The sequence below is a fragment of the Hemiscyllium ocellatum genome, chromosome 29 (genome assembly GCF_020745735.1).
Source record: "Hemiscyllium ocellatum isolate sHemOce1 chromosome 29, sHemOce1.pat.X.cur, whole genome shotgun sequence".
NCBI classification, from domain to species: domain Eukaryota; kingdom Metazoa; phylum Chordata; class Chondrichthyes; order Orectolobiformes; family Hemiscylliidae; genus Hemiscyllium; species Hemiscyllium ocellatum.
In genome coordinates, this window is record NC_083429.1 from 26,036,695 (window position 1) to 26,059,042 (window position 22,348).

The 22,348-nt window shown below is 39.9% G+C and overlaps 1 protein-coding gene across 1 annotated transcript; it reads left to right on the forward strand.

Annotated features, from left to right (window-relative positions):
• The first annotated feature begins 8,980 nt into the window (after nucleotides 1–8,980).
• LOC132829513 (neurogranin-like) lies at nucleotides 8,981–21,844 on the forward strand. Its single transcript, XM_060846732.1, has 3 exons — nucleotides 8,981–9,111; nucleotides 21,600–21,784; nucleotides 21,841–21,844. The coding sequence occupies exons 1-3, from the start codon at nucleotides 9,097–9,099 to the stop codon at nucleotides 21,842–21,844; spliced, it is 204 nt and encodes a 67-aa protein (XP_060702715.1). The 5' UTR covers nucleotides 8,981–9,096.
• The last annotated feature ends 504 nt before the right edge of the window (nucleotides 21,845–22,348 follow it).

Genomic DNA, 22,348 nt, shown 5'->3' on the forward strand with positions numbered 1-22,348 from the left:
AACTTTTAGGTTTCTAGTTACTAATGAATCAAGGGATATGGGGTTAGTGTAAGAGCATGGTGTTGGTTTGGATGATCAGCCTTGATCCAGACTGACAGGGCAGACTTAATGGATTGAATAGCCTAAACCTGCTTCTAAGTTCTGAAAGACAAACTACCTCTCCTCATCCTTCTGATCCTTTCTGTGAATGGTCAGACTGGACATGTTACTCCTTCATGTGTGCAAAATGGCTATACGATTTCCTGACAACACTCCCAATGTACTTCAAGTAAAATGATGATACAGAGGTCCTTGGGCAGTACAGTGGCTCAGTGATTTGCACTGATACCTCACAACACCAGCGTCCTGGGTTCAATTCCAGCCTTGGTTGACTGTCTGTGTGGAGTTTGCAAATTCTCTGCTAAGTGTCTGCATGGGTTTCTGTTGGGTGCAATTGTTTCCTCCCACAGTCCAAAAATGCACAGGTTAAGTGGATTGGCCATAGTAAATTTCCCTTAGTGTCCAGGGATGTGCAGGTTAGGTAGACTAGCCATGGTTACTGTGGGGTTACAGGGATAGGGTGCTGGGTCTGGGTGGGATGCTGTTTGGATTTTTATTGCGCAGACCTGATGAGCCAAATGACCCCTTTCTGCACTGTGGGGATTCTAGGACATGAAAGGAAAGTTTTTTTTCTCTCATTAGCCTCTGCTAAACCCTTACAAGAAAGGCCAATTAAAGAAAGCAATCCTGTTTGACTTGGGGATTATAACATTTCTAGTTGTATTCTGATCATTATCCACAAGTGCTCATTGAGTTTACTGCCCATTCTAGTGAAAGGTCACAGACATGAAACACAAACTCTGGGCTTCTCTCCACACATGCTGCCAGACCTGTTGAGTGCTTTCAGCATGTTCTGTTTTTATTATTGAATTTCAGCAGAACTGATTTACGTCTAACTTTGGATTTACCTAATCCCTGAACAGAGTTGGAACCCAAATCCACATTGCATTTGATGTGAATTTGGGTCAAATCTGTCCTCTCAGATTAATTTTCTATTTTATACATATTATTCACAATTTCCCACCTTACGCATTTCTTCATAACCTGTTAAAAATGTCATGACTGTTCCTCACTCATCCTCAGCATAATCCACTCAAGACAAAATTTATTCTAATGCAATCATGTAAAAAAAAATTAAACTCTAGGTAAACTCTTGTTCTTAAATAATTTGGGTCTAATTTACTGGTTATTGTCCCAGAAAAACAATAACTCCTCAGAGTAACCTCACAGATATATCCCACTCCTGATTTGAAAATACGCACATACCCAATACTGGCAGAACATCTCTGGGACACATGTTATAGCCACTTATCCAGGTATCTAAGAATCTACCTGTTCTCTTATTCATTTATCTGACAATTCAATTGTCCAGACTAGTATTCCCGGACCATTCCCTGATTCCCTTTAAAGCTGGCAGGCTTTCCCTGTGATCTACACTTCCCAAGACTCTCCACACATGGAGTGAATATTGTAAAGACTAGCAGTATAGGTGTAAAAAAATGAAAGGAACCCAGTGTAAAGGAACAGCAGAACAAAAAGCTGGGAAAACATCAGTGGAACCAAAAGAAAAAGGGAATCAAAGGAAGGCAAGAATGAGTGAGTGGTACATACATGTACAGTACTCTATCTGTGGTGAGGAAGCTGCTATTTCAGAAATTCTGTGGCCAGGGAAGTGTGATAGAAGAGACAAAACAGGTGATACTTTCTTACAGGAGAAGAGAGAGACTGGGAGAGAGACAGCCTCACTTCAGACTGGGAGATGATGGTTGGCTCAGTGTTTAGCACTGCTGCCTCACAGCACCAGGGAACCAGATTCGATTCCACCCTCAGCCTGTGGGAGCTTGCACATTCTCCCCGTGTCCGTGTGGGTTTGGTCCAGGTGCTCTGGTTTCCTCCCACAGTCCAAAGATGTACAGTTAAGTGAATTGACCATATTAAATTGCCCATTGTATCCAGGAATGTGTAGGTTAGGTGCATGTGCCATGGGAAATGCAGGGTTACAGGGATAGGGTAAGGGGATGGGTCTGTGTGGGATGCTCTTTGGAGGGTCCATGTGGACTCATTGGGCCGAATGGCCTGTTTCCAAACTGTTTGGATTCTGTGTGCCAGCAGGGAAAGAGAGTGTTGTTAACTTCATCCTCTGATTTTAATGCCTGAGATCTTTCATGGACTGAAATAGACGTAATAAAAGACAAATGTTGACTTGGAGCAGCCATTGTCATCACCTGACCAGGTTCAGCAAGCTTATGAAACCATCAATAAATAAGAATCATTCTGAGCTGAAATTAAAGTGACTATAAAAGGCATTGAAACATTGATTTGCATATTTCTGGAACATTCACTTATTAGAATGAAAATCACATGCAAGTTATTCAGCTTGAAAAATGAACAAAGCTAGACATGGCAATATAAAAATGGACTGTATTTCAGGCAATAACTTATAGAGAAGGAAAGTTGATTCCCTAATAGCATAACTGGAAAACCTCCCCTCTTTGTGTTGCTCTTATCTTCTTGAAAAATAATGCCTGATGAAATACAAACTGGGAAAACATCAATTCACCAAGGACTCCAAGGAATCTACATGTTTTGTTACTGTGGAGTATACAAGGCATCAAACTAAGCAACTGTGGTCTCAGATGAAAGCCTAACACCTCAAGATTTTAAACTGCCCATTCTTGATCTTCATTTTTGTACTATAAACCGTCCCCTTTTAAAACTTTATTCCCATGTTTGTAAATGTTTTTGATGTTCTGTTTTATTATTGTTCTTGGGGCTAATAAGTAATAAATTTCCTCTCTCTACTACTCAAGAATACTTTGTAATTGACTCCATGAGTTTGACCTAGTGAACTGCATTTTACTTGAAATTTGATGTAGCTGCACGTTAGAAATAATTAAAAATCATTTGTCAGGCAACTGAGAAGTTTAAAAATAAATTATGATGAGGAAGGAAACGTGGAAATAGTTTCAGGAAAGATGAGAGGGAATGGAATCAGATGAGCTTGTTGCTCCCGATCAAGCTGTGGTGACTTCCATTCTGTCTGTAATTTTCACATTATGGCAACATTAAACATGTTTCTGATAGCCCAAAGTTAAACGTAACTTGCTGATACCTGTTATCTTCACTTATTCATGAATCTTTGTGATGACTACAGTGAATTTTTGATTTCTGACATATCGATGCTTATTATTATGCATGCGATCCCATACAGGCCTGTCATTTTAAATATCTGGTATACAAACATTTCCTGTACTCATGAATGGCTGCTTTATAGTATCTTGCATTGTGTTCCAATTAGCCTCCGAAATAACTTGAGAACGGACTCAGGAACAGAACCCATTCGCAATCTGAGGGCTGCCTATAGTCTGAAATGGTGGAGAAACGCTGACGGTCATTGAACAGGGTGAAACAATGACATCAGGAAAAGGGGGACAAAAAAAACTGAAATTACAGGCCCAAAACATTTAGAATCATAGGGTCATGCAGTACAGAAACAAACTCTTTAGTCCAACACGACCACATCATCCCAATCTGATCTAGTCCTATTTGCCAGCACCTGGCTCATATCCCTCCAAACCCTTCCTATTCATATATCCATTCAGGTGCCTTTTAAATGTTCCAATTGTACCAGCCTCCACTACTTCTTCAGGCAGCTCATTCCATACAAGCACCACCCTCTGCATGAACAAGTTACCCTTTGTTCTGGTCCTTTTCAAATCTTTCCCCTCTCACCTTAAACCTGTACCCTCTAGTTTTGGACACTCCTACGATAGGATTGAACTGTGTTTTCATAAATTCTGAGCTATTTTGGGAGATTAATGCTATTTAATCTTTCTTCATATCCATTATTGATTGCATGAGCCATTTAAGCCCCTAAATGCGATTACTAAATTATAATCACTAATCTGTATCAGTTTTTCTACATTTGATGCTGAATGTGAGGTAGCAAAATTGAATTTAAGACTGAAGATTTCCATTCCTTACATTCTGTTGCTGCTATTATTAATACATTGGAAAAATTGTTGGGATTCACAAAATCTTACGGGTTAGAATGAGGTCATTGGCCTATCATTTCTTATGACTTGCCAATGTGATTACACCTACCAAGATCAGAATATATTTTCAGAAATTGACTTTGATGTTTCTGAGAGCAGACATCTGAGAGAAATCTTTTGCCTTTGTTACGTGGTATATTGAAGCTGGCAATAGGCAATAAAAGCTGGTCTAGCCAGTAATTCCCACATCGTTTTAACTGAATAAATTAAAATTAAACTTGTGGTAGGAGCTCCACCTCATAACCCTAATAAGGCACTCAAAATCTCTTATCTGAAGCAAAGAGGGCATCAAGGTTTTAAATTTAAAACAAACGGTAAATAGAGAAGACAAACATGAGATTAGAAAATGTTTTTTATTCAGCATTGTTATGTTCTGTAATGTACTGCCTGGGGCAGTAGAAAGGAATTCAGAAGTACAAGGAAGCTTAAAAATACACAAGAATTGCAAGATTATGGGGAAAAGCAGGGGACGAAACTTTGAAAAAAATCATTCATGAGATGTTGTAGTTGCTGGCTAACCAGCATTTACTATCCATCCCTCAATACCTTGGCAAAAGTAGTAGTGAACTACCTTCTTGAATCGCTGCAAATGAAGGTGATTAAATAGATAATTAAAGCCATAAGGAGGGAATTCCAGGATTTTGACCCAGTGACACTGAAGGGATAGTTATATACTCCTAAGCTTGGATATTGAGTGGCTTTGAGGAGATCTTGCAGATTGTGATGTTCCATTAGATCTGCTGTCCTTGTTCTTCTTGATGGTAGTGGTCTCAGGTTTGACAAATTGAACTAAATGTACCTCCAGAGAGCTTGTACTGGAACAATGTGCTGATTGGCCTCCTTCTTTCTGTAGTTTTTAAACTTTATCTCCGATGCTATGATTCACCAAAGTTGTATCAAACTTGGATTTCTTCCTGAGCAGTGTTTACTTCTATTTCTGGATTGATATGCCTTCTACTACCAGCCCTGCTTGCTCCTCTCTTCAGTAAACAGCAGCTTGTGTGAACTTACTAGAAGGCTGGTTTAAATCACAGTGTGCACTCATCAAGCTTCCAATTTCCTCTCACTCTGAGTTGCACATGGCAGTACAGCAGATGCTTAAAAAAAAAACACTTATTAATATTACTACTAGTGCGAATCTTGGTTGAATTGCTGACTTTTTGTTCACAGAGCTTTAGGAGAGACTTCTATAGATGCCTTACATAGATCCTGAGAACCCTGTGTAAGTGTGGGCTGTTGGACTTGGTGTGGGGTTGGTGGGGTTGGGAATGTGAGATGAAGCTCTGCACTTTCTCGGTCTGTCCAGTTCCTAATCTCACACAATCTATTCACCTGGCACTTTCTTCCCAATGTGCTGGTAGGTGTTGTAGCAAAACACCTGAACAACCCTGTGGGCGGCACGGTGGCACAGTGGTTAGCACTGCTGCCTCACAGCGCCTGAGACCCGGGTTCAATTCCTGACTCAGGCGACTGACTGTGTGGAGTTTGCGCGTTCTCCCCGTGTCTGTGTGGGTTTCCTCCGGGTGCTCCGGTTTCCTCCCACAGTCACAAAGATGTGCGGGTCAGGTGAATTGGCCATACTAAATTACCCGTAGTGTTAGGTAAGGGGTTAATGTAGAGGTATGGGTGGGTTGCGCTTCGGCGGGTCGGTGTGGACTTGTTGGGCCGAAGGGCCTGTTTCCACACTGTAAGTAATCTAATCTAAAAAAAACCTTACCACAGGTATATTTTTCTATGAAAATATGGTGACAAAAATAGGAAAATTCTTAATTTTGAGGTGGGGTCATTGGGAAGATTTCTTGATGGTCTTCAGTCTTCTTGAAACATGTGTAAATCATGTGGTGTGTGGTGTTGTGTAGCTGGTGGGAGAATTCTTTCATTTAGGTTCATATGCTTGATTGCAACAGCACTTCAGGGACACAATCCCAGTTGTGTCCATTCAGGGTATAAATAAGGCTGTCACAACTTACTGTCTCTGAGCCAGAAACACTAAAGAAAAGCTTTTCTACTCCCGCATTGTTATCCATCCCCAAAAATGGTTAATGCTTGTGGTTAATACCTGGCGTGGGGACAGAGAATTGCTTGAGTCCAGTGTTATGATGGAACAAATGACAGAACGTGCATTTGGTGGCACTCAATATGAATATGATTGCAGTATACCTGTGTATGTATTATCCATTGCTGTCCAGGATATACTTGCATTGGAGGCAGCTCAGCTAATCTGCTCCTTGGGATAAGTGGCTGAATGAATTCTTTAAAGTTGAGAATGAGATGAGGTCTCAGTAAGACACTCTGAAGGGTTGACACTGGGAAGTTGTTTCCTTGACTGGGAAGTCTAGAACAGGGGGATCAATCTTAGAATAAGCAGTAGACCATTTCAGATCTGACATGAGAACGAAAGTCTTCATTCAAAAAGTTGTGAGATTTTGGAATTCTTAGTCCAAAAGAGCTGCATTTAAGGCTGAGATGGATGCATTGCTGGTATCTCAAGAATCAAGGGATATGGGGAACAGATTATTAAGTGGATTTGAGAGAAAAGATTCATCATGATTGCATTGAATGGAGAAACAGGTTTGTCAAGCTGTTTGGCCCATTTTTGCTTGAATTTTAAGTGCCCTTATGGACATCCACCTCACTTCTGCTCACTGAAAAATTAATAGTGATGTGGCAGACAGCTTCTCTCAATTGTCCCTCTGGTCTGCCTTTTCCCATCTAAGGAACAACAGAGTGAGGACAGGAAATCATTCATTACATTTTAACATCAGGTAAGAGAAAAAAAAAACTGCGTACTATTTGGCCCAGTGAGGAGTAATGTGGTGTAGATGTAGGAAAGAAGATGAAGAAAACTGTTCACTCAGGTCCTGAGGGAGGACCTAAATGTCAGGTGGACATATTAAATTGCCTTTTTTTGATTCCTACATTGCTTATCAAGTGTCCAAAGGCACAATATATTATGGTTAGCATTGGATTATCAGGAAATCCACTAATCCCAATGCCAAATGAAGTTCCATTAATGAGTCACTAACATGGTGAACATTAGATAATAATAATGGAGTAGACCAATCAGCCCTTCAGACTTGCTCCATCATTCAACAAGATGATGGTTGATACCAATGGGACCTCAAATCTAATCTTCTTCCTGCCCTGCCAGCACAACCCTCGAGTCCTTTCTCTGTCCAAAATATGTCTAACTCAGCCTTAAATTTATTTTCCATGCCTCATTGCTGCCCCTAATTATTCAAGTAGTTTTATTGGCTGATGCATGAATAAAGATGATGATTAATTTAGAAGCATGCTTGATTAGGATTCAGGCCCCAAGTGCATCATTGGTAAACATGTGAACTAATGTGCAGTTGAGTTATCCAGATATGGAAGCTTGAAGAATTGAGTTTTGGCTGTAATTTATTGAGTGACTGTATCCTACTTGATAGTAAAGAAACCAAAGCTGACCTTGATTTTCTGAGTGTGCAATCAATCATGAGTTTCTGCCTCTGATTGGTTTGCAGTGACTTCTGTTGGAGAGTAAGGGAGACAGTGTGTGTTTGTGTGGGATGTGTAATAACATTAACCAATGCGGTAAAATAGCAATGGTTAAATAATCAGCTACTACTGCTCACACTAATGAGGAACGCTTGGGGCGCAGTAGAAATATCCCTCTCTCTGGACCAGGAGGTTTGTGTTCAAGTCATCGCATGTACAGAATGTATAGAATCCCGACAGTGTGGAAACAGGCCCCTCGGTCCAACAAGTCCACCCGGACCCTCTGAAGAGTATCCCACTGAAACCCATTTCTCATTACTCTACCTTTAACCCTGACTAATGCACCTAACCAACACATCCTTGAACACTATGGGCAATTTAGCATGGCCAATTCACCTAGCCTGCACATCTTTGGATTGTGGGAAGAAACCAGAACACCCAGAGGAAATCCATGAAGACACGAAGAGAATGTGCAAACTCTACATGTCTGGAGGCTGCTTAAAAATAGCTCTGGTCTAATACAGAAAAGGTAGTGACTGGAGAGAGTTGATGCTGCATTTCCAGCCATGGAACAATATGAGTTTCAGGAGGGATAAGGAACCAGATTTACTTGAATGGCTTCCCATGCAGTACTAATGATAGTGGATATTTCTGCACTTTCAAAGGTTAAAGAGGCATCCTGAAATAGAGGAAAAAGCTCCCATCCTAGATGCTGCTGATGTAAGAGCAAGTAGAACACACGATTACCAAAAGGATTCTTCTGCTTATATCAGCTCATAGTCGTATCTAGATGCTTCTTTAAATTGGACTGAAAGATGCCATTCCTATTTTGTCTTGCCTAAATGTTCACACAACAGTTCTGCATGCACTAAAATGATCAATTATTGCTACTAAGTAATTTGGAAGGCAACGATATTTACTTATGCTACGAAAATATGTTTCTGACTAATGCAGAATGGAAAAATAAATATCCATACAATTAGCTCAAAATTGGAATGCAAGGCTGTGGAATTAATTTCACAGAGGCTTAAAATGCGTGGGAGCTCAAAGAGAAAGGACATGAAAAATACAGAGAAAAAATGAGGACAGAAAAAACTGTGAAACACCGAAGCTCATCTGTAACTGTCTTGCAACATGTCTGCTGAGAATAGAGGAAAGGAGAAAAAAAATAACATTCACTGGTGAAAAACATCACTGGCAGAGCCAGTTAGAATTGTGCATGGAAAGAGCCCAAGTTTTGTGTGGGCTGGTGATAGGTTCGTTTCAGCTAATGACGAAGGTTATGTAATCAGTGATGGTCTAGTTTTAACACCTGCAGAAACCAATCAGTCCAGAAGATATTGAGAGAAATCGAGACAGAGACAGAGAGAGAGAGAGAGGGAGAGAGAGGGAGAGAGAAAGAGAGAGAGAGGGAAGACAGCAAGTGTCCAGAGAGTACAACACTCGCTCTCAAGCCTGTTGTTTACCTGCAGTAACTAAACCCAGCAGCAGATTTCAGACTTTAATACCCACTCGTTTTAGGATGGATTGCTGTACTGTATGTATAATTTCTAGTCCATTTTTGTGCTTATTTATATGTGATTTGTGTGCTGAATTTAAGTGTTGATTATAGAACCTTTAGTTGTAAACTCGTACTGAAGCAGATCAGTGAGATAGACTGAACAGAAGGGTAATAACTGGTGTCAATGTATTTTGGGAGGAATCTCAATATATATATCACTTTTATCATCACAATTAAGGCATCGACTGTCAGAGGTATTTTTTTTATTTTATAAAATTCATATGCAACTAAAAGTACCTCAATCTGATACAGTGGCGCCTTGCCAGAGCTCTGAGTTGCCTGGTTTCAAACAATGCTGTTTGTACCGTGGGCTTCATATTTCATATAAAAGCAGTTCTTAATAAGATGCACTTCAGAAATGAAGTTTTAACTGAAGAATAGATGAAGAGACTTTCTGCATTTTTAACTCTTCAAGTGCTGATTTCTTGTTGCTGCTCCCATCAAGTAACTATTTTGTAAAAACATTTTGAAATCAAAGCAAATTGCTTTTCTGTGTGTCATTAGTGATATCACATGATATGATATTTGAATTAAAAATTGATACATGTTCAACAAATACTCTTCACCAAAGTTCTACCCAGGAAGAGGCATTGGCTATATCATATTGAAATTGACATTTGGATCATTACCCAGACAAGGTACTTCCACAACATTCCAAAAAAGATAGTACTTGCAGATAACGGAGGTGTTTTTAAGATCCAAAAACATGACAGTGGTGTGGAGTTTGTCTCAATTTTAAACTTACGGTGCTCATATCTGTTGTACAAAATAGCTCGTGGGATTGACATGTTAAAACCAGCCGGAATATTGGACGTGTGGGTATCAGCATGAATGACTTACTGTATATTTTAAGCAGGTCTCAGGAAACATCTTCACTCAAAAAGCAAGTTTGGAATAATTTGCCAATTAGGGGCACAAAACGCAAAACCTGATAGATATTTGAAGCGAGTTGGATCTTCCTGGTTTTTACTTACATACTCATAAATAATGGGATCTGAAGTATTAGAAAGTATGTGGAAAGCCCAGAAGACACTCAGTGATTAATAGACTAATGAGTTCAGATTGCGATGCCCATTTTGAATTAATTTTGAAGTAATTTTATGTTAAGAATTTTGAAAGTGTCGAGATAACACTGTCACCACTCATTGTTACTGTAACAATAGGATGTCTGACTTCTAATTAAAAAGACTTCTACAATTACTTGATATTATTTTCAGTAATGTATTAAATTAATTTGCATAACCAACCTGGAAGCTCAGTCCTAGTGGGTTTGTTTTGGTGATATGATGATTATCATCATTTTGGGAGCACCTTAATGTTTTGAATTATATATATATCATCAACAGGATATGCATCCAAAATAGAAGCAATATATCCATTTAAAATTCCCGGTATACACTGCAAAATTAACATATACGAAGTGGCAGGTTTGAAGCCATAATTATTTGAGGAGCAGTAGCTTCCTCTTGCCTTGATTTGCTTCCTTTGCCTCCTCCATCACAAATAAACCTCCCTAAAATGGTGGTGGGAGGGGGTGGGAAGGAGGAGTAAGTTAATTGCCTTCAGGTAACTGAAGTACTAAGAATCAGAAATGGAAGTTCAATGTACTCCCCATTCCATTTATCCACTGGGCAGAAGCTCAGTAGGCATATCAATCGGGATTGAGTCTTACATTAAGGTCTGGACATACCCGAGGGTTATCAGTGAATTTGTCCAACTGACAAATGCTGCCTGGAAATGCCAAGAGCAAGATAATGATTGCATTGTTCTTTTGATTCTTGGAGATGGGGTCTTTTACTCTTTAAAATATTTTCTCTCCTTTGTAATCCTGATCTACTCCACACCAACAAGGTGGTGGGAAGCAGGTATCTTATTGCTGGCTTTCATTATAGTCTTATGAAAGGGACTTGCAGGCAGTTGCCTTAAAAGGTTCTAAGGTTGTCAATTACCAATTTGTGGGATTGGAACTCATGATGTATTTAATGCTGCTAATTAATTTCTTTGTGACTTGTGAGTGCTAGATTATGCATTGTCATCAAATCACCCTCAAGCACAACCACCGTTTTGCTCCCTGTCAGTTCCATCATTTTGAAATTGCCAGCCAACACTATCATCTTTCATTGAATCCCCTTTGTAATGGCCAGTTTAAAAAGTAAGTTATGGCAATTCCTCCTCCACCAATACTTGTCGTATGATATGTATAAGCTATAAGAATCTCTACATTTGTGGGAAAAGTTTGATCTGAGGTAACACAAATTAGCTCGTCGATCTCAATTATACATATACCCACAGGACCGGATACTGATTGTGGATCAGTAATGGCTAAATAATGTAATGGGTTTGTGGCCATTTCAGTGAATTGAGAGCAAGCTGAAGAAATGAAAAGAAGGGTTGCTTTATAAAGCTCTCTTGATGCTAGCACACTGTAACATACAGTACTTAGCCAGGCAAATTAAAAAGGTTCCCTTGGGATGCCTTAATTCACTGAAGGTGCTGGACAAGTGCAAGTGTTGTTGATGTGTAAAAATGTTGTCAGCATTCCTGTGATAGGGAGAGTTAAGTTTAGCCAGTGTGCCAGTTTCCTGTTTACCATCTGTTGGTCTCTGCTGGAAGTGTGTGTATATGGTTGTTGAGTACGGGTTGGATTGCACTCAGCAGTAAGGTGTCCCAGTGCCTGCTGACACCAAGCTGGCAAGTGGAGAATGGGTCAGTTTGACCAGGAGACTTTGCCACTCGAGCAATCATTATCTCCAGGAGTGGTATAAATCAAAAGGGAAATTCAGAATTTGAATCGTTTAAAATAAAAGCAGCTATTGTGCAAAAAAATGCATCATTACCATGAATAACTGGTTATTGTTAATTGTAGCTGTCCTCATTTTATCCCTGGGGACAACCTTGCTAGGTGTGTGTGTGTGTGTGTGTGTGTGTGTGTGTGTGTGTGTGTTGTTTCTAGGAAGCCAATTAGCCAAGCTTAGTGACAAGAGGTAATAATTTTTAATTACATCCATAACGAGGTTGTCTAAACTCATTTTTTTTACCACCCTCTGTCACCATAGCAGGAAACTTGCATTACATACATTTTTGAAGAAACTAATTCCACACATACACATCTTATTAATGCATAATGCATGATGTTTAGCACCATCCAGGACTAAGCGGCCTGCTTGACGAGCACCACATCCACAAACACTCACTCCCTTCACCACTGATGCTGAGTCACAGCAGTGTGTACCATCTACAATATGCTCAGCAGAAATTCACAAAGGTTCCTCAGACTGAACCTTCAAAACACACATGCACACCATCCAGAAGGGCAAGGACAGCAAATACATATGAATATTACCACCTATAAGCCCTTACCATACTGACTTGGAATTCTATCATTAAAAACCCAAAAGAACTGTGGTTGTCATAAATCAGAAACAAAAACAGAAGTTGCTGGAAAAGCTCAGCAGATCTAACAGCATCTGTGGAGAGAAATCAGAGTTAATGTTTTGGGTCCAATGACCCTGCCTCAAAACGGAGGAAGGGTCACCAGAACTGAAACTTTAACTTTGACTTCTGTTCACAGATGCTGCCAGACCTATTCAGCTTTTCCAGCTTTTGATTGGAATTATATCCTTGTCCCTTCAATATCATTAAGGGAAAATCTCAGAATCACCTACTTAATAACATTATGGGTCTATCTACACCAAATGGACTGCAGTGGTTCAAGAAGGCAGCTCGTCAAGGACAACCAGGGATAGTCAACAAATGCTGGATCAATCAGCAATCGTGACACCGCATGAATGAATTTAAAAAATCATTCCCACTTAGGTATGATTATATGCATTATTTAGGGGGAGATATGGTTGATTGCAGCTTTTCAAGGGAGCAAGGTTATTTGGAAAGTGATAATGTACCATGATTCAGGTGGCACAATTGAAATTCTCTTGGAGATAATAAGATAAAGGAGTTGATTCTGGTGGTGTTACACTCCTCAGTCATTATAAAATGCTGCTGACCCCTGAGTGAATAATACACAGATAATTCACCTCCACTGTAAGACACAGCTACAAAGAGATCGCCTTACCAGGAGAATCCACCATTAACTTCCATTAATACAGAACATATCTGGCATTATGTTGAGCTACCTTTTACACTAGACTGAAAAATACATAGTATTCATCATTAGTATGTATTCCATTGTGCACGGAAGTACTTCTCTTCTGATCTTATATGGATTACATCATAAAGGATCTAATGTAGTGGACAAAGCTTGTAATATGGAATGCATACCAACACATAGAAATCACTCTGCGTACCCATAGTCATGAGAAATTCTCAGTTTTGTCACACTGGTTCCAGCGAATCTTTAATGAAACATGGATCTTCATGCATGTAAAGAGAGATTGAAACAACTCCTGAATCAGTGGAGTGATGGAAGGTGTAATCAACAATGCTATCAAGCAGCACCTGCTCAGCAATAACCTGCTCAGTGATGCCCAGTTGGGTTCTACCAGTAACACTCAGGTCCTGACCTCATTAGAGTTTTAGCTTAAATGTGAACAAAAGAGTTGAATTCCAGAGGTCAGGTAGCAGTGACAGCCCTTGACCGAGTGTAGAATCAAGGACCCTGAGCAAAACTGAAATCAATGGGTATTGGGGGCAAATTCTCTGTCGGTTAGTCATACCTGACACATAAGAAGATAGTCGTCGTTGTTGGAGGTCATCATCTCAGCTGCAGGACATTTCTGGAGGAGTTCCTCAGGGTAGTGTCCTAGGCCCAACCATCTTCAGTTGTTTCATTAATGACCTTAAAGTCAGAAGTGAGGATGTTCGCTGATGATTGCATAATGTTCAGCACCATTCGTGACTCAAAAGGCAATCTAACCACTGCCTTTTGACATTCAACAGTGTTGCCATCACTGAATTATCAACGTCCTGAGGATTATCATTGGCCAGAAACTCAAACGGACTCACCACATGATTGCTCAGTGGTTAATACTGCTGCCTTGCAGTTCCAAGGACCTGGATTCAATTTCATACTCAGACAACTGTCTGTTTGGAGTTTATATATTCTCCCCACATCTCTGTGCATTTCTTTCGGGTGCTCTGGTTTCCTCCCATGGTTGAGAGGTGGATTGGCCATACTAAATTGTGCAGAAGTGAATTCTAGACATGAAATTCCTTTGAAGGTTGGAAATGACAAATATAACATCTGCTGAGTGGAGGCATGATTTAAAATTAACAGCCCTATATCTAAGAAAATACTTTTCAAATTCAATGGTGGGTTCAGAGGAAACTTTCCCGCCCAGGTAATGGTTATAATGTGGAACTCAGTACCATAAGGAATAACAGAGGATACAAGGATGAAAATATTTAATGGGAAATATGATGAATAAATGAGTAAGAATGAAAATGGAATGTTATACTAATAGAATGAGAGGGGTGAGAGGATGTTTCGGTGAAGAATAACCACTGATACAGTTAAAAATCATCTTTCTCCTTTATTATTGATTCTTTAACAGGTGGTTAAATCCAGTACCACAGATTTTGTCAGTGGAGGGGTTATTAGGTACCTGGAAATTCATTTGATGACCTTTCTGCTTTATGCTACAAATTTGACAGAGTTTTCTAGGGTTCTTCTCAATCCCTCCTTCTCAATCCTCTGATGGGCCAATGCGCTGAGTAGTGGCAGATGGAGTTTAATTTAGATAAATGCGAGGTGCTGCATTTTGGAAAAGCAAATCTTAGCAGGGCTTATACACTTTATTGTAAGATCCGAGGGAGTGTTGCTGAACAAAGAGACCTGGGAGTGCAGGTTCATAGCTCCTTGAAAGTAGAGTCGCAGGTAGATAGGATAGTGAAGAAGGCGTTTGATATGCTTTCCTTTACTGGTCAGAGTATTGAGTACAGGAGTTAGGAGGTCATGTTGCAGCTGCACAGGACATTGGTTAGGCCACTGTTGGAATATTATGTGCAGTTTGGATCTCGTTCCTATCAGAAAGATGATGTGAAACTTAAAAAGGTTCAGAAAAGATTTACAAGGATGTTGCCAGGCTTAGAGGATTTGAGCTATTGGGAGAGGCGGAATAGGCTGGGGCTGTTTTCTCTGGAGCACCAGAAGCTGAGGGATAACCTCATAGAGGTTTATAAAATCATGAGGGGCATGGATAGGGTAAATAGACAAAGTCTTTTCCCTAGGGTTGGGGAGTCCAGAATTAAGGGCTTAGGTTTAGGGTGAGAGGAGAAAGATATAAAAGAGACCTAAGGGGCGACGTTTTCACGCAGAGGCTGGTGTGTGTATAGAATGAGCTGTCAGAGGAAGTGGAGGCTAGTACAATTGCAACATTGAAAAGGCATCTGGATGGGTATATGAATAGGAAGAGTTTGGAGGGATATGGACCAAGTGCTGGCAAATGGGACTAGATTAGATCGGATATCTGGTCGACATGGATGCATTGGATCGAAAGGTCTGTTTCCATGCTGCATATCTCTATGACTCTATGACTCTGCCCTATTCTTAATTGCAACCCAGTAAAACTGCTTCTCTGTTTCCTTTTATTTCTAGTTCAACTGAATGCAGTATTCAATGTTACATTTTTGACACGCTGCTCTCTTTGCTTCTGCCTGGAAGCTAAAATAGTTCACTTTGCAAATCCACAACATACTTTGTGCTATATTCAGAAATGAAACACACACACACACAGATTAGATTGGATTCTGTACAGTGTGGAAATAGGCCCTTCAGCCCAACAAGTCCACATGGACTATCCGAACAGTAACCCATGCCCCTTTGACTAATGCAGTTAGCAATTATGGACAATTTAGTATGGCCAATTCATCTGGCCTTCACCTCTTTGGAATGTGGGAGGAAATTGGAGATATGAGGAGAATGTGCAAACTCCATACAGACAGTCACCCAAGGCTGGAATCGAACGTGGGACCCTGGCACTGTGAGGCAGCAGTGCTAATCACTGAGCCATCGTGCCACTGTGCAATGTTATAATTGAGACATCATAGAATAATGAATTACCAAAGACAGGAAGGGTCTCATTCTTATAAGGAAAGAAATGTTACATATCAAATGTTCTATTTTCAGGTTGTACGATATTTAAAATATTACAAGAAATTGACTTGAAAACCGAAAAAGGCCAAGTTGGTTGACTATTCAACACTTAAGCTATATTTCAGACTGACTGAATGCAGTGTTAGGTGTCACATAATTACAGTGCTTCTTAAAGGCAGCTCTCTGTTTTGCGGGTTGGAAATCTGGTGTTGATCGTAGATCTGCAGCAGCATCTTAAAGGGGTGGTATGGAAAGATTGTGATGTTTATGGAAGAGTGTGTTGGAAAGATTAAAATGAGCACACCCACCAGCATGGATATTATATACTTGCTCTTGGGGTGTCACTGTCGGTGGCAAAACTAGCATTTGCAACCCAAACTTAACTGTTCTTGACAAGTCATTGTCTTGAATTCTTGTAGCCCACGTCATGTAGGTACACAGGCAATACAGTTAGGATGGGATTTCAAGGATTTTGATGCACTGTTGGTGGAGGACCAGTGATGTGATTCAGGATGGTGTGTGGCTTGGAGGAGGTGATGGTTTTCCCATGTGTCTGCTGCCCTTGTCCTTCTAGATGTTCGAGGTCATGGGTTTAGAAGGTGGTGTCAATGGAGTCTTAGGGATGACTTTAAAATAAAGCAAAAGATGTGGGCTAGACCTACATTCAGCTTTATCCTTCTGCAGCTGATGCCCCTTGAAGTGTCACTGTAAGCCACTACCTCACCTATGAAATAATACTGATTCCAGTGTGAGTGCTGGTTGTCTACGATGAGCCCCGTAAGAGAATTGGAATGTGCATGCATTCAGCAATAAATGGTAGTTTCTTTTGACAAGTTTCAGAATCTCTATTGACACATTTACACCCAAGAATAGTATCAGTTAGTTGTAAAACACTCCATTTAGGTTGAAATAGTAGCAGTCTTGCTCTACCGAAGCTGCAAAATGGGGAAAGAAATCGTATACTTCACAGGCTGTATGTTTCAATGTGGAAATTTAGCATCCAATTCAACTTTACTCCAGAGAATTTCAAAATGTATGTACAAAGTAGGTATGGATATAGACTGTGTGAGAAATAATTCCCAATACAACATGGAAAGATTCACATAAAAACTGGGGTCTGCCATAAGCATACTAATGTACTAATAGGCAAGACTTTATATGTTCATAACTGATAACAATGCTACAGATTTATACAGATGAGTCAGTGCTGAGGAAAAATCACTGGACCTGAAACGTTAACTCTGATGTCTCTTCACAGATACTGCCAGACCTGCTGAGATTTTCAATATCTGTTTTTGTTGATGATTTCCGTCATTTGCAGTTATTTCAATTTTTATTTGTTACAGATGTGTATCTCATTGTCTGTATCCTCTATATCTTTTTCACTTTCTCTCCAGTCAGCTATTGGGTTTTGCTGTAGATACCCACCTTACTTCTCTGTTGCCCAATAGCACATGGAATGACAACTCCCTCCACTTCCTTTGGGGCCCTTGACAGACAATAATTGCTGTATTTTGTCACCATTTGTTTCAGACTCATAAGTTTGGAAGTGTTGTTGTTTTCTCCATTAATTTTCTGACCTGAATTCTTAATTTAATGAATTGAAAATTTATATGATGCAGATATTTAATAGGCATTGTGGAGGTCTACAAGAAACTACTGCATTCTATAGACCTATCGTTGTGATTTTTGAGAAGATATATAGCTCATGTTGGGGTTCAGGATGTAAGTTTGCTCACTGAACTGGAAGGTTTGTTCTCACATGTTTCGTCACCATGCTCGGTAACATCATCAGTGAGCCTCTGGTGAAGCACTGGTATTCTGTCCTGCTTTTTATTTATGTGTCTTGGTCTGTTGTTGTGAGTATATAATTTCTGGTTCTTTCTCTCAGAGGTTGGTAAATTGGGTCTAAATTGATGTTTTATTGATGGAGTTCTGCTTTGAATGCCAGACCTCTAGGAATTCTTGTGCGTGTCTCTGTTTGGCCAATCCTAGGATGGATGTGCTGTCCCAGTCAAAGTGGTGTCCTTCTTCGTCTGTATGTAAGGATAGTAGTGACAGTGAGTCATGTCTTTTGGTGGCTAGTTGGTGTTCGTGTATCCTGGTGGCTAGTTTTCAGCCTGCCTGTCTGATGTATCATTGTCAAAGTTTGCATGGAACACATTGAAGTTGCATGAATTAATTTGGGCTATGGAATTTATAGTTGTTGCAATGAACCCCTTGTGTAATTGCATTGAGATCCTGCTCAACTAACCACAAAATTGGCTGCAGAGCAACTCGAACCTCTCTGTACACGTAAAAATGAGATAAAATAAAGAGGTTTTATTGGGTCTAGAATTAGGTACTTGCCATAGCAGAAGCTCCTGCACATACTGATCAGATCAGAAAGACTTGATGCCACATTAGCAGAGGTCTTTCTGATCTTATAATTACTGGAACATGTACTTCAGCCCATTGGTTGTTTTTATCTGCACTTTAATGTAGCTTTCCATTACTGACTGACACTCAATATTTGAATAAATCTGATGTCAGTTTTAGCCTGAATACGTTAGCCTGGCAGTTAAATATTTCCTTCTTTTCAAGAAAGACAGGATGATGGGTAAACCATGAAATCGCTAGATATTGATACCACACCTTGGAATAGTAGGAATCATTTAGAAAAACAGAAAATGTTGGAAATCTGCCAGAGTCTGTGCAGACAGAACAGATTTTTAAAATCTTATCTTTAATATCAGAAACTTTTATCAGCGCTCTGGTGATAATTCATCAACTGAAATGTTAAATCTCTTTGTACAGAAAAGCTGCTTGATCCAATGAGCATTTCCAGATTATTCCATTTTTATTTTAGGCTTCCAGAATCTGCAGTATTTTACTTTTATGTTGGAGTAATTATTAATTCTAAAAACAGAGAGTGTTACTTTTATTTCATACGAGCTGTTCCAAATTCTGGATTAGTGGTGCTGGAAAAGTACAGCCGTTTAGGCATCATCAGAGTTTTTACCGAGCTGTTCCAAATGCAGATCTGCAGAATAAAGTCTATGTCATTCACCACTAATTACATATTTTTCTCTTTCTGTACCTATTAAGGTGACGGACATCAATGATATACAGAAGTCTATTTTTACTCTTTCATATACCAAAAACTCCTCGATCAGTTGCAGTATGACCTGGATACAATTATTCACTTTTATACAGTTTTTATATTGTGTCTTTCAATCCGGCCTCAGTATATCACCGATTACTATGATTTGGAGGGATTGGTGTTGGACTGGGATGTACAAAGGTAAAAATCACACAAAACCAAGGTTAGACTATAACCTGGGTGTTGTGTGATTTTTAACATTGATTAATATGGTACCAAAACACTTACGATCTCAAGTTCTGGTAATTCTTGTTGCCTCACTAAGAATCCATCTGCTCAGTTTCTACTTGTGTAGAATTCTACACAAGTCTATGAATTAGTCAGAAGTCAGTTTCCAACTGCTTGAACATGTCTCAATTAAAATCATTATTTTTATGAGCATTTCATCCTGGCAACTGATTCTAGATTCAAAGTCAATTGTTAGTCAGTGATTATTCTACCACTCAGGTGAATTGAATTCCAGATGTGAGCAGGAGACAGGCATCACAGTTGAGAATTATGAAATTGTAGGGTAGTCAGAGTTTGCTACGAATCCGATGATTGCAGACTAAACTTTCAAATGTTAAAAATATTATTATATCAATGGTAACAATATTAGACATATGTCTGAGGAAACATAAATTTGAATCTTATTTTAATTTATTTCCATACTGCAATTTTTTTCCCTCATATCCCTCTGGTATTTCAACTGCTAATCATTCCTCACTTATGGGCTTAGATGGTGATTGTCGCAGACACTGATTTGAATTAGAGTTGAGTCCAATCCTGTACTTGCCAGATGTCCACTCCTGCTCCTTTCTCAGTAATTTTGGAATAATAATCAAGTAATGACCCTGGCTGATTTTCCATTTTCTTGGTTGAAGCACTGGTGGTGTGTGGGTTGTCACAGAATCACATCAGTGTAAAAGTGGACCATTCCCTCCCTAACTGTTGTAGCTCTACCTACAACACATGGACTGTAGAAGTTCAATAAGGCAGCTCTCCATCACCTTCTCAAAGGGTTACTAGGCATGGGCAATAAATAGTGGCCAGCCAGCAATGCCAATGTCCCACATTTGAATGAAAACCAGAATTATGGACATTGTGTTTGCAATGGCTCTCCAAATAATGTCTCACTTAGACTATGAAGACATTGGTTACAATGTTTACTGAAGAGATGCTGCTGGATTCTTTGATTTTTTTGGGTAACTATTTATTTACATTGTACCAGCTTTGCAGATATTTTTAACCAGCCTGTTTAGAAACATTAAGAAATGCCTCTGGAGTGGGTAAGTCTTGAACCATGGCTTTCTGATTTAGAGGTAGGGACACTGCTGTTGCACCACAAGAACCCTTGTGGGAATTCTATGGCAATTCTATGGCAAGTAAGTCATCTTCTGATTCCCCAAAGCTTGTTCACCGTCCATAAGACATGGGTGTGATAGAATATTGTCCAATTAGAAAGATGTTGTGAAACTTGAAAGCATTCGGAAAAGATTTACGAGGAAGTTGCCAGATTTGGAGGATTCGAGCTAAAGGGAGAGGTTGAATAGGCTAGGGCTGTTTTCCCTGGAGCATCGAGGCTGATAGAGGTTGATAAAATCATGAGGGTCATGGATACTAGCTATATATACTACACTTAGCAAGAGATCAATGCTGTTGCTTCCCTCTCTGGAGGCTGTACATCATCAGGGAATCTATTTCCTCACTATCATTGCTCCCTGTTTATGTATCTAAGCTGTACCCCTTTACCATGAAGAAGATAGCTTCCTTCTTTTCATATATGGCTTGACACCACACCAGGCATCGACTATGGAACTGACAAATTCAAGGAGAGAGGATGGGATAGATCAATGGATGAGAGAGTTTCTTCCAAATTCACCTGGCCATGTCTCTTTGCTGTTCACCCAAGCTGTGCATTCCTTTCAAAAACATTATTTTATCAACTTGGAATGTGTTGGAGAAGGAGGTAAAGTGTAGGAGGGAGGCTGGATACCCAGAGTGGGAGAAAGTAAAGAACAATTCTGCTCACCCACGTAAATACAATATTACGGTGCACAGGGATTTGTATCATAAGATCTGCCTTTGCAGTCTGCTGCTGAACACCCACTGTTTGTTAAATCCAATTGGTTTTTGTAGTAATCTCCAAACCAAATAAAATTCAATGTGTATACTTTATCTTCAAGATGTTTGCTTGGAGATGAGTGAAAGTTTATTTTGGGAGAGCGAGGATTTTGTGAATCACTCATATCTAAAAACTTGTTTTCTTCCCTCTCCTTGCATTCAATGAAGGCTGATAAGGAAGAAACCTGCACAAAGCACGAGGAGGAGGATATTCTCGATATCCCACTGGATGACGAGGAGGCTAATGCAGCTGCTGCCAAAATCCAGGCGAGTTTCCGTGGCCACATGACCAGGAAGAAGCTGAAGGGGGGAGAGAAGGAAGAGGCTGAGCAGAAGGCAGATGGCACGCCGGAGTGTGAGGGGGACACTTCCGCAGAAGCGTCTGAAGGAGCAGGCAACTCTGGAGCAGCTGAAAAGGGAGAGGATGAAAGCGGAGGAGAGGCGAAAGATGAGGCAGCCGTCAATGGGGACCAATCAGAATCAGGTAGGCAAAGTTAATATTGCTGGTGGACCTACCTTCAGTTCCCCAAGTCTTAGGATCAGAATTTCCCTCTTTACCTTTCTACTTCTTCCTCTCTTTAAAATCAACTCAAACCTACAATTTGGTCACATTTGTTCACCTGCTCCAAACGCTCGCTTTTTTTTTAGTTTTGTGTCTGTTTAGTCTCATAATGCTCTTGGGCACTATTGGCCATGGATGTTTTGGATGTTGGACATGGATGTTGTTGGATGTGCCTGAACTTCATGAGCAGAGACAGATAGGGATCTTGTAGACCTAATCGTCATTGCCAGTCAGTAATCTGGAAGATTGCGTCAACCAATAATTGAACATGCTTCATTTATATTTCATTGAAAAGAAAACTATCACATCTTACAGTCTTGTTTAGACTCCTTATGAATTTGGCCTTTTTAATCTG